This window comes from Leopardus geoffroyi, chromosome B4 (genome assembly GCF_018350155.1).
Source record: "Leopardus geoffroyi isolate Oge1 chromosome B4, O.geoffroyi_Oge1_pat1.0, whole genome shotgun sequence".
NCBI classification, from domain to species: domain Eukaryota; kingdom Metazoa; phylum Chordata; class Mammalia; order Carnivora; family Felidae; genus Leopardus; species Leopardus geoffroyi.
The window spans coordinates 22,362,796-22,376,142 of record NC_059341.1 but is presented as its reverse complement, the minus strand read 5'-3'; the positions used below and the strand labels follow the sequence as shown (position 1 = coordinate 22,376,142).

At 43.9% G+C, this 13,347-nt stretch overlaps 1 protein-coding gene across 2 annotated transcripts in view; it reads right to left on the bottom strand.

The window, feature by feature from the left end:
* The window catches only part of KIAA1217 (KIAA1217 ortholog), a 451,458-nt gene that overhangs the window by 394,123 nt on the left and 43,988 nt on the right, over positions 1 to 13,347 (bottom strand). Inside the window, exon 1 of one of the 2 annotated variants that reach the window (XM_045462888.1) lies at positions 3,597 to 3,697. The exons of the other annotated variant lie outside the window; for it this stretch is intronic. Coding sequence (XP_045318844.1) covers positions 3,597 to 3,633 — 37 coding nt within the window. The 5' untranslated portion in view covers positions 3,634 to 3,697. Of the gene's footprint in view, positions 1 to 3,596; positions 3,698 to 13,347 lie in introns of those variants that run through there. 2 annotated transcript variants of the gene reach the window in all.

The following is a 13,347-nucleotide window of genomic DNA, read 5'->3' as shown; positions in this document are numbered from 1 at the left end:
TCGTGGGCTATATTTAGCCAGCAAGGTTTCGTTATCTCCATAAACCTGCAGAAGTGAAGCACAGAGAAGCATGACGTGGGGGTGAAGTCACACTCTACATAGAGATTAACACAGAGTAGAGAAAACTGAAATCCATTTCCAGCACACGTACAGAAACTCACTACTGAGGTCTTAGTTTCTCCTTGCAATGCATCCCAGCCTACTATCTGTCCTAGGCTACCTATTTTCTGCTAGAAATGCTGTCCACAAAGTAAAGTAATACAGAGGAGCCTGGATAATCCACAACTTCGCTAGGCACTTGAATGAAAGAAACAATGACAGCAAACAAAAAGAATGTAGGATGCCAGTTGATGGGAGCATTTTGGGACCTTTTTTCTTCCTCATCAATTAAAATAAGTGAATGAGGTTGCCTATATTACCTGCATTACAGGTTAAGTAAGGGAGGCTTAATGTCAAAAGTGTCATAGAATATTTAGTATCACACCTGGAAAAAGATGAAAGATGGCAGTCATTTCTTGCTAAATGTCATTGTTATCATCATCATCACCATCATCATCACCATCATCAGCACCACCTGTTAGCACCATAGGATTATGACACTTCAGATTTTTCCAGGACACAGGTTTATAAAAGAATTGCTCAAAGCAGCCATTCTCTTTACAAAGGAGGGTTGCCCAAGGTTGCAGAGATGACCTGAGAATCTGAAGTTTAGCAATATAATTTCCACTGGGGGAAAATGAAGTCATAGAGGCTCACTCTCACTTACCAGGTAGATAACAGGCCCCTTTAAAAAGGCAAAATCTACTGAACATTTTTCTTAACTAATGATAAGCAGCGAAACTCACATTCTTCATGGCTCTCCTTTTTCAGAGTTGGGCCCCCAAAATTCCACAGCTAACGAGTATCCAGAATCCATAAGGAGGGTGCCCCATAGAAGGAAGCACAAATCCTTTTGCGCAACTAAATCAGAGAGCAAGTAATTCCTCTAAAGGCTACAGGCATCCAGGATGGCAAAGACCAGACTCTCATTTGGCTTGATTTTTCACTGTTCTGGGATCACCCCCTCCCTTTCGGGCCATTGCAAGATTGCACCATTATTGCTAATGCTTTCAAAAGTGGGACACAGATTCCCGTGGTCCGCAACAGGACTTTACCCTTGGTCTACGTCTAGCTACTACACAACATGTAGGGAAGCATTTAAAGGACACCTGTAGAACTGAAATCATATACTCTCCTAAGGGAAAATAACAGAGGGTCTGGCAGATAATGATATTTAACTGATGGGCTAAACATTAACAGGGCCACTTCCGGGAGCGCTTGGCTTTGGTGATCAGGAACCATGTTTGCCAGAATGAACAGGATTCATGTTTCTTACAGGACAAGGCAGACAGTATCTAAAGACTAGGGGAAGTTGGAGCGGAGAATCCAACTCTCCACTCATGGAAGGGGCTTCCACAGATTGTTTTTCTTTTGAATGCATCAGTTCAGATCACCTGGTCTGCAGACAGCTCTCATCTGGATGATGCCTTTAGTGGGGGGAACGGGGGTCCAAAGGAGGCAGAGGACATTCCTCTGTTCATTCTTCCCCAAATATCAGCCAAATAACACTTTGAAGCATCCAGCTCTTCCCCTAAAAATTGCTGGGAAAGGTACTACGACCCCTCCAGTAGCAACCCCCCGATTCACAAGCATCACATAAGGAGGAAAGGGCTGACAAATGGGGGGGGGGGTGTGGAAATTAGGAGTCTGGAGGGGAACAGAACATTTTGGCCACTTCTAGTCCGTCTCCCCAATTACTTGCGCACTGTCTCACCTCACCCACCTAGATCAGCTTGACGGCTCCAGATTCCCGAGCAGGCACTAACATACTCACTAACATACTACAGTTCAACTTAATAGTGTAATCAAGGAAGGGTAATAGCATCTGAAATGTTTTAATGTTTCAATGCCCTCTGGCCAGAACATGAGGTTTTCTTTCCCCCATATTTGCAACACGATTTCATGGTACATTTTCAAAAGGGGTTCACGAGAAGTTGCAGTTCTAGTGAATTTTACTCTCTAGATTTACAGGTTCATCTGCAAATCTACCTAAGTATTCCAGAGAAGTTGGCAAAAGTTGGTTCACGATTTGCTTGCTATGGCAACAACACTCTTTTCAGAAGAAAATTTTATGTGCTTGTTTTCCAATCTAAACTATAGTTTAGGTTTCCAGAGGAAATGAAGCAAAAGATATTCACTTGAAACATTAATGAAATTAAATGATTCTCGCAATAAAAACATAAACATTACCATAAATATCATCTGCTACCTGCTAAACAGTGTTAAGGGCAGGACACTTCCTATCTCCTCTTGTAATTTATTTATGAGCTGGCAAAACATTTTACTTCAATTTCAAGTCCAACTGATAACTTCATTAAGATAACAATATGCAGAAGAAACTTATGAGGGGATTAACAAGGAAGAAAAGAGAACAACAAAGACACGATACTTACTTTCAGTGGTATGTTTAAAGTCATCCTGAATTTCAAATTTGGCTTTTTTTTGTTTAAGAGCAAAGACTGATCTGAGCTATAATCCTTTGGTCCTCAGAGCATATTCCTCCAAAGGACACATCTTTCAGAAATCTTCCTTTTGGGTTTATTTCTCCAAGTATTCAAGCTCTACTAGGAGATAGCCAAACACAAAGACTGTCCTTAAAAACAAAACAACCCCCCCCCCCTTCAAAGTCCACAAGGTAAGCAGCAAAGGAAAATTAAAACCTCTCCAAAACTAGCGTCAAATTCAGAACGGTAACTGCTCCCCTGTCTCTGTCTGAATGCGTCCCCTTGTATTCCTGGTGACATTTCTCATCAGCCAGCCAGTGCTGTTTTCCAGCAATGTGAGCGTGTTTGAAGAGAAATGAACTCAGGCTCTGAAGTTCCTTGTAGTAAAGGAAAACATATGGAGGATTTCCTGCTGAGGACTCCCCGCCGAGGCACAAATTCGAGGGGGTGTGGAATTTACTTGTTAAGGCTCTCCGTTTTCTAGACTCAGCAGTATCTGCTCAGCAATGAGCCCACATGCGCACCGCTGCTCTGAAGAGAGTTCTGGTATTCTGCAGTAACACCACCAGCAGGGACGACTTGTAGGAAGCAGGTTCACAGTATGTCAGTGCCCCCCCCCCCCATTTGTCCTGTGTTTCAGTCACACGTTGCCTCCAGGACCAGATAAATGTAGGTAAGCACATTCTGCGGGAATCCGGCCTTCTTTTCCCATTTGTTTCTTCCTTGTCTCTTCGCCATCTCCCCCTGATTTCTTATCTAAGGTAGGCAGTTTCCGGATACGTGCCCTCTGTAAGCATGCACTCCAAAATTAATTGAAAATGTTGCTGGTGTTTTCTTTCTCCGTCTACTCCTTCCCCATTTGAAAGTACAGTCCTAAGGACGGCACATTTCAAAACAGATTATGAAGACTCAGGAATGTTAAATTGCACTGATGGTGAAAACAACGTTCTACAGAGGCCACTCACCATCACAGAGGCCTGCTCACTGACCCCACGGTTTGATGCTTTTTAATTGGAAATACAAAAAACAAAAGAGCCAACATCCAGAACTTACCTTTAAAAGCACTACTTGGAGCTACTTTCTTCCCCATCACCAACAGTGAGGACACTTCTGCCCATCAGAAGAGTTTTTCCCCAACCCGTCTGGCAATCCCATTCTCAAAGCATTAACCATGTGTTAACCTCAATTCTCCTAATAATTCACTCTAACTCCATATCCATCTTTTATATTACAAACTGGTGTTGAACATCCTCTAAAAATAAGCTCCACATGATCTCTCTTTCCACGCCAATGCCTTTGTGCAAGCATTGCTTTTGTGGAGCAAATGTTTCCACAAGCCCAGCTGAGTGACAGCGTGAATGATTAAAAGCAGTAAAAATGGTATAAAGATGTATAAGTTGTATGTGGGGCTCTGGCCTATCTGGCTGGTGGGGACAAAGCGAGCTTTGGTGGGCTTAGTGAAAAAAATGCCAAAATCATCTGGAAAGAGATTTCACATCAAGGGTCCCCAAACTACGGCCCACGGGCCAAAATAAGGCCCGCCGTTAGTGTTTGTAAATAAAGTTTTATTGGAACACAGGCACACCCATTTGCAGCGTCTGTGGCTGCTTTCATGTTTTAGTGGCACAGCTGAGTAGTTATGACAGAGCCTGTATGGCCCATAAAGCCTAAAATATTTACTATCTTGTCCTTTACAGAACAAGTTTGCAGACCCTTCTTCTATGTAATTGAGGGTCACTAGATTAACTATGGATCCTTAGGCTTTTTTTTTTCTCCTGAGTTGTGTAGCCAGAGGTATCATGGGATCATATTTCAGGAAACGCCAATCACTCAAATGTCCTGCCACCACTCCCAGAGTAGATGAGGCAGGAGAGCTTCTTGGGGGTCTGGGGTGGGGGGGATCAGGCCACATTGAGGTGTGGTAGGGTGGCATAGTCAGAGGCAGAATTCAGACATCATCGAGAGAGGGAAGCAGAGAAGCACCATAACACCATAAATGGAGGGAAAACTTCATGAAGATTGGTCACAAGTCAGGATATGGCATGTGAAACATGCCCAGAACAAGCTGTTGGAACTAAGATCTGGAGCAAAAAGGAAGGATGTTGGGCCCTTTTTTTCTGGTGGCCTGGTGGAAGGTGACTAATGTGTCCCAGTTTGGACTCATCTGCCTCCTTCTCAGTCCCAAGGAATCTGGACAGTTGGCCGTCCAACTTGCCAGTGCCTGTGCAGAAAGCCCGTGGAAGGCGAGATGAAAAGAAAAACCCGAAAGCCATGTTTTGCCAAGGCTTAATACCTTCCGACTCCAGGGAGCTTAGGTAAGAAGCAGGGAGCCACTCTGGTGCTGTTGGGGGCCACCACGGGCCACTGGAGAAAGACAGGGTCTCTGTTCTCTGAGTCAGTGAGCTCGCTGAGAGAGCTTGCACCGTGAGAACAGGAAGGGGTTGACCTCAAAACAACCCGTAAACAAGTATGAGATCATCTGTCCTACTGGCCGGTTTTGGCCTGGCCTTTTCACCCCAAAGCCAGCCTGCATTTTTTTTTTTTTTCCAGAATAGCTGACCTGCATGATTTGATTACTGCCTGTTACTTTAAACTCCCTGCTTTAATTTTCCCAAACTCCACAGCCGTCCCAAAATACTGCTCAGGTTTTAAGTTTAATTCCTTCTCCGTAACTGATGAATGGTGACCGGGCTTTCTAGGCCCTGCAAATGTAGCTCTTTTTTGTCAGTAAGTCGGCCCATCGACAAGCATTTCTTATGCTGCTCCCACGTGCCAGGCACTGTGCTGAGTTTGGGCTTTAGGACTAAGTCAGATAGGCAAGGCCTCTGGCCTCATGGAGAGGAATGGAAAACCCCGAAACATACAAACAGGATGCTTTCAGATCACGATTAGCAGCAATAAGCAGAGTGCTATGATGCAGAATAACTGTGGGGTGGGGCAGGGATTCCGTCTCAGGTAAGGTGGCCAGAGAACTTTCTGAGAAGTTGACACATTAGCCAAAGCTGGAAGGGGAGAAGCAGCAAGTTGTGCAATGAGCTCTGAGAGCTGCGAGTTCAAGAACAGAGGTAGGAGGGAACATGGCATGTCTCAAAAGGCAGAAGGGACACTGGTGTGGCAATAGTGGGCAAGTGGGGGAGGGGTCAGAGACAGGAAGAGACCAGATGGTGTGTGGCCTTGTAAGGAATGATGAGGAGGTCTGGATTTTTTCCAAGCGCAAGGCAAAACCATGGAAAGGATGTAAGCCCAGGAAGGTCTGTGATCTGACTTATGTTTTCAAAAGGATTTCTCTAGCCTTGTTGAAACTGGATTGGAGGAGGTAAGAGTGAAGATGAGGACATCAGTGGAGAGATTAAGTGTTGGCTGGGATAAAATGGTGCCATTAGTGTTGAAGGGAAGAGAATGGTTTTGAGATGTGTTTTGGAACATAACAACTCTGCCCCCCCCCCCCCGAAACGATCATCCGAAACCATCTCATTTAGTTGTTTGCATGTTAATTTTTCATTTCCACCCACTTGAAGGAAACCTCAGAGATCTGGGACCTCATCTTCCTTCGTCACCACGGTAGCCCCAGCCGCCAGCACACGTGCCACACAGAGAAGGGACGCGTGTCATTCTGCCAGCCGTACGTCAGGTATCGCGGACTACAAGCGAAGACTGAGCAGGGTGGGTCTGGAAACCACAAGGTGACAGGGGAACACAGAGCTCTACAAAGTTACCTTTGCTTCTGCAGCTGGACCGTGTGGGTGGATACAGCAGACGGCTCACTTGGCATCTTTTCTAGCCCCTTCTGAAGTGCTTCCTTCACAGGAGAGCCTGGGCAGCTGAAAAGGACACCTCTCAGTTGCCCTTGCGGCTAGGGTTCTGCCAGTCTCGCACACCCTCAAAGACTTGAACTTGGTCCCGTTAAGTGAAGAACAGCGATGGCACAAGACGCATCCCTTTTGCAGGTGCAGATTAGCAGGCCAGCAGCACAGCTCTGCAGGCCACAGCTGGGGCCGGCAGCACAGGCTGTGACCAGAGCAGTCACACGGTGCCCCGTGCCTACCAGGGCTCTGTACCGGGCTTACCGCGCGGTTATCACAGTCACTCTTAGTAATTTTGAACAAGGGGCCTGCGTTTTCATTTTGCACTGGGCCACACAAATCACACCGCCAGACCTGCCCACAGTTCTGGGGTCGGTCTCCTCCTTTCCTAGGGGTTGTGTTCCTGGAGCCAGCAGTGGCAACAGCTTCCAGTTCCCTGCATGTCACCGCAGGTGGCATGGTTGCTTCAGGAGTCCTTATCTGGGACAGTGGCTCCCTCGTCACCACAGTGAGGGGGTTAGTCACTTGCAAGATAGCTCTGCTCACCGGAGTTAGCTCAGAAGCCATTTTAGGAGTCCCAGCCCAGATCCCGATCCTCCAGATTTTAGTGATGTTGTCAGCAAATTCCCTTTCTGTTTGAAATAGAGGGGCAGGTGGCGCCTGGGTGGCTCAGTTGGTTAAGCGTCTGACTCTTGGTTTTGGCTCAAGTCATGATTGCACAGTTCGTGAGTTCGAGCCCCACGTCGGGCTCCATGCTGTGGCGTGGAGCCTGCTTCCGATTCTGTGTCTCCCTCTCTCTCTGCTCCTCCCCCACTCATATTCTCTCTCTCTCTCTCAAAATCAATCAATCAACAAATAATCTGTAAAATAGAGTGCATGCCTTTATCTTCAATACTACCACACCTAATTAGGGACACTCGTGGAGGAACACACTGCCTTCTTAAAGAGCTTTTCTCCTGTTCTGTTGAGATGGCAGAATTTAGCAGCAATACGGAGATTCTGTGCTCTGGACACGTTCTTAATTAGCACTTGGATGCTCATGTGACAGGAGGGACATGAGCAAGCTGTCTGTCCAGACATATTGGTGACTGCCGGGACAAGTTACCACAAACAGAGTAGCTTAAAACAATAGGAATTTCATGGTTCTGGAGGCTAGAAGTTCCAGATTAACGTGTGGCAGGGTTGGTTTCTTCTGGTGGCCCTGATGGAGAATCTTTTCTCTGCCTCTCTCCTGGCTTCTGTTGGTTGCCAGCTAACCTTGGCTTTTCTTAGCATTCCATACTCCAATCTCTGCCTCCTCAGTGTTCAGGTGGTGTTCTCCACTGTGTGTCTGTTTTCTCCCCTTTTTAAAACTTTTTAATGTTTATGTTTGAGAGAGAGAGAGAAAGAGCAGGGGAGAAGCAGAAAGAGAGGGAGACACAGAATCCAAAGCAGGTTCCAGGCTCTGAGCGGTCAGCCAACGTGGGGCCTGAGCCCATGAACCATGAGATCATGACCTGAGCCAAAGGTGGACGTTTAACCGACTGAGCCACCCAGGTACCCCCATTCTCTTCTTATAAGGACACTAGTCACTGGATCCAGGGCCAATACTCATCCACTGTGACTTCATTTTCACTTAATTACACCTGCAAAGACCCCACTTCCAAACAGGATCACAATCTGAAGTTCTGGGTGGATGTGAATGTTGGGGGGGGGAGGGAACACTGTTGAGCCCGCTACACCCTTTAAGCCTATGGAATAAAATAAGGCCATCTGATTGATCCACATAGAAGTCAGACATCCTGTCCTGGCCAACTGAACAAACCAGCTACAGACACGTGAGGTTAGAAGGACTTGGAGGAAACCATGCTGCTGTGGAAGAGAGTGAAAGACATTGCAATTTGTTTCACCTTCAGACTTGTCTTGCCATCCACGGTACCTCTGTATATGTAGCGATGTCTTGCTTTCTTCCAACGCACTTGTTGTCAGAAAATCTTAAGGTTACGGAGAAATATCCATTCACCCAAACTAAATCATCAAAAATACCAACCCCGTCATCTGAATTTTTTTTCTCTACGAATGCACCCCTCCGATTTTGTCCTGTCTAGGGAAATTTCCATGGTATCATCATTAGCAAAGGACAAGTGTTCGTGCAGAGGAGAAAAAGGTCAGGCAAAGTCATTGAAACTAATGTTGCTTCACTCATGCACGGTGACAACTTTTTACATTTCGCAAATCAAAAAACAATTTGAGCTATTTTAGATACTTTTTTTTCTAGTTCAATGGGATCTAATTCCTTTAAGCTGAAGAAGCAAGTATTTCTCCCCAAAAATGAATACCTAAAATGACACTACAAAATATAGCCTAAGGATGGAGATATCTTTTTTTTTTATGGGCATAGAAAAGAAAATTGCATTACTGAACTAGACAAAAAGCCATTCCATCAGAACTGTTTTATCGTTTTTCACTGTACATATCTTGCCATGAGAGAATTACATTTATCAGGCTGCACTGAAGCTATTTATTCCCTTCTTATTCCATTAATTAAACTATAATACAATCACTTGGGTTACCCATAACCAATCTTGGGAAGATTAATATAGGATGCTATTCTTTTGCTCATATTTGTCTTCTGCATGGTAATGAGACGGCAATAAAGTTTATGTTCCCATAACGTGTATGAATTGTATTTTGCACCAAATAGCTAACATCAAAAATAACTACTGGTATAAACAAACCACATAACACAATCATTCTTGGCACACATTAATGTGCCACTGAAAATATTAATACAATAGTCCTTGTAACTACAAAAAATATCTGAATGTTTAAGCAAGGAGAATGCATAAAGAAAAAAATTACTAAAAATAGGTAGGATCTGAAAAAATAGCGAAATAGATTTCGGTGGTTAGCGATCAAATTACCTCATCATTAATATGCACTTTGAGGAAACTAAGACTTGCACCGTTCTAATCTGAGTATTTGTCTCCATATAATTTAAAATTCAAATTTACAATGCAGAACCATTGCTGGTATATAACAGATACTCAAAACCTGTGCCATTTGGCCATTTGGCCACATTCACATTTATTAATAAATTATTTCTCTCACCACTTCTCAACAAAGTTTAATAATCCATTTGCTTTAGGTGGAGAAATTAAGACCAAAAAACATTTTGAGATTTGTTTTTCAGGCCTATAGAAGAATCAGAGCCACAGAAAGACAGAAAAAGACTGTGGGGGGCCTTTGCACAAATATGCCTCAATTTACACCTAGGTTTCTTCTCCTTTCGTTTTTCCATTTAACGGGATGACAAACACCTTATTTTTGTATGTTTTTATTGTCTAATCATGACAATCATTAACAGTGAACACAAACTCCTTTGGAATAATAAATCTTCATGTTTGTAATTCCTGTTTTTGCTTCCTGAGGATACCGAATAAAATCACAGGCTCTCCTACTTAGTCGTTCTCTTCTATGGGTAAAGGAGGGCTCTGAATATCCAGGATGATAGTTCACTTTCCTGCGGTTAATACAAACATACAACACTCCATGTTCACATGAAGACACAGATCGATTGATTTACCAACACTGACAAGGCGAATTGTGCACCATAATTCTCTTATACAAGCTCCAGTAAGTAAGTCCGCCCCAAAGTCCAGCTCTCATTTAAGTTAGGCCAGAGCCATCTTGCACTTGATGGGCATGTAAAAAATTCTGAATGAAAAGAATCTGAATGAATTAGCAACAATCAAATGGAATTCTTATTTTAATTATCACCAATTCCAAATTGTTCTCACACTGAACTCTCTGGTGCTGTCCTGGATCACTTTGACAGCTACACAGTTCTTCCGTTAGCTTTTTTTTTTTTTTTTAAGCTTATTTATTTATTGAGAGAGACAGAGAGAGAGAGGGAGGGAGAGGGAGAATCCCAAGCAGGCTCTGCACTGTCAGTGTGGAGCCCGACGCCGGCTTGAACACATAAACTGTGAGATCATGACCTTAGCTGAAAATCAAGAACCCGCGGCTTAACTAACTAGGCCACCCAGGTGGCGCCCCCTCCCTTTCGCTTTTATATCCGCACCTCCCTTCCTGACACCCCCCCTCCTTGTCCCCTGACAAATTTTTTTTTCTCTTTATTACTGATTCTTTTTTCTACTTATTCCTGGATCACTTATTCCACTTAGCATCCTTTCTTCAACGTTTAAGCTTTTTTCTCTCCTTTTCGACATCCTTCATTTCCCCCTGACTGCCCATCTGGATTTCTGTTGATTTCAGATTCTGGTTAGTTTCTTCTCACTCCACCTCCAGTGGCTATCTATTCACCATCCCACTGGGTTTCTCCAGCACAGTTCATCCCGAGTATTAGTGATGGTAAGTGGAAGGCATAGAGCCACGGGTCAGTGTAAATACCACTCAGTAATATATCCAGCAACCCTAAGTATCTTTTTTTTTTCTTTTTTTTTTTTTTTAATTTTTTTTTTCAACGTTTATTTATTTTTGGGACAGAGAGAGACAGAGCATGAACGGGGGAGGGGCAGAGAGAGAGGGAGACACAGAATCGGAAACAGGCTCCAGGCTCTGAGCCGTCAGCCCAGAGCCCGACGCGGGGCTCGAACTCACGGACCGCGAGATCGTGACCTGGCTGAAGTCGGACGCTTAACCGACTGCGCCACCCAGGCGCCCCTCTTTTTTTTTTTTTCTAAAGACCACAATTCAGCTAAAAAGATTAAACTCAACTACCTACATAAAACAAGGTAGTTATCACAATGAAAAAAATTAAAACGGCAACTGGGAAGATAAACAAAAGAGTGAGTAGGTTTCTTTCCACTTGCGACATTAAATAATTTAAAGACTATGCGACCCACAGCAGCATTTTGTTTATTTTGTCATTTCTCTTGATGTTGATCCACCTTTCTGATCATTGAGGTAACAAAGTGAAATTCAAGCTACAGCCAGTTTTGAGAGCACTTTGCTTTCTCTCAAGCCTCCTGCCTCATTCACCATGAGATATTGCTTAGATTTTCATCTACTTTGTAATCTAGGGAACATATTTTGATTGCTTCTTGAAAGTTCAGATATGTTACATCTACTGCATTCTCCTTGTCCATTAATTTTATCATTCCATAAAAAAGCAACTGAGTTAGTAAAACGTGATTTCTGCTCCTCATTTTTCTAACCTTTAGTTGGCTTAAAGGTTACTCTTCTCTTAATATTTGTTCAACTATTTCGCAATGGATTTAAGCTACGCTCTCTGGGCAGTAAATTCTAAGACATACTTGGCAAACATCTTTTAAAACTGAAAGTATTGCAGTTTTCCTTTTCCTTCTAGTTCTTATTTATTATCCAAACACTATGTCTTTTTATTCTTAAGAACCCTTCAGTCATTGGATTCTAGTTAATAACATTACTGTCAGATGTCCTTATCCATTTTTGCCACCTAAATATTTTTGGCTGTGAGGTAATCCTAGCATGTCATTCCCTGACTCAATGAAGTTAGTATTTTTTTTTAAACAATTCTCTGGTTACATAGCTGCTCACACCTAGTAGATAAACTAAAATACCTTGCCTTAGGATGAGAGGTGATATCTGACACCTGCAGGCTTTCCAGAACCTTCCTGGTTGTTTATACCTACAGCGTCTCTCTCTTCTTCCCTCTTCCCTGCCTTGACATGTGAGGTATGCTGGGCACTCTGAACCCGTTCCTAGATACCACCCCCCCCCAGACTTGTCTTTGCTTGGGCAACTCCATTCCACCACCTACTATGTTGTGGAATATGTGATCAAACCATTAATTTTTCGTTTATTTTTTCTCTTTTACTGTATAGCTCCATGATCTATAAGGGACTTATAGATTGCTATCCCAGCCAGCACCTGGCCAGTACTGTTCTTCCCCTTGGAAACATTAAGCAATACTCTTCATTCCTTGTATGAGTGCAAGGGACTTTATTTGTTTGGTTAATTAGTTATTAGAGAGGGGGGGCAAGTGGCGGAGAGGAGCAGAGGGAGAGAGAGAGAATCTTAAGCAAGCTCCACACTCAGTGTGGAGCCCCAAGCAGAGCTCAATCCCACAATCTTGGGATCATGACCTGAGTTGAAATCAAGAGTCAGATGCTCAACCAATTGAGGCACCCAGGCACCCCAAGTGCAAGGGACTTTTAATTTTTTTTTTTCAACGTTTATTTATTTTTGGGACAGAGAGAGACAGAGCATGAACGGGGGAGGGGCAGAGAGAGAGAGGGAGACACAGAATCAGAAACAGGCTCCAGGCTCTGAGCCATCAGCCCAGAGCCCGACGCGGGGCTCGAACTCACGGACCGCGAGATCGTGACCTGGCTGAAGTCGGACGCTTAACCGACTGCGCCACCCAGGCGCCCCAAGGGACTTTTAAAAGGAAAAGGATTCTGAGATGTTATTAAGGATTGCTGGGAGATTTGATGTGGCAAGACATTCATTTCCAAGTTCAAGTACTGATGAGATAGCTAGTGGGGATTTTACAAGAGGGTTTGGTACTATTCTCTACATCAAGGCAGAAAAATATGTCAGTAAGTTAAAGGAGGTTGGGATGTATTCTGTTGTTTATCTGGCATAGAATACATGATAAAAGAAAGGCAAGACAAGCTGGGATACTCAGTGACAACCTATTTCCTCACTTGTCATTAAGCTAAAGGTAACTGAGATTCCTGACCCCCATAACTGGAGCATAAACACACAAGTTTCATGGCATACAAAAGATGTCAGCTCATAGACAATTGAGGGCTTGGATGGGAGAGCCATGTAATTAGAGACGCAGTCCCCCTGTATCTTCAGAATTTAGTATCTGAGAACAGGCTTTCAGCCGCCAAGTTGGCTCATGGTCCAAAATGGCTGCTATAGCTCCATCCATTAGAACTATATACTAAGCAGGAGGAAGGAGAAAGGGAGGAAGATGTTCTTGGCTCCTCGCCGCCCCCCCCCCCCCACCTTCAAAGACGTTTTCCTGAAGTTCTGTACAATAGACCATGTATATCTCATTGGTTAGA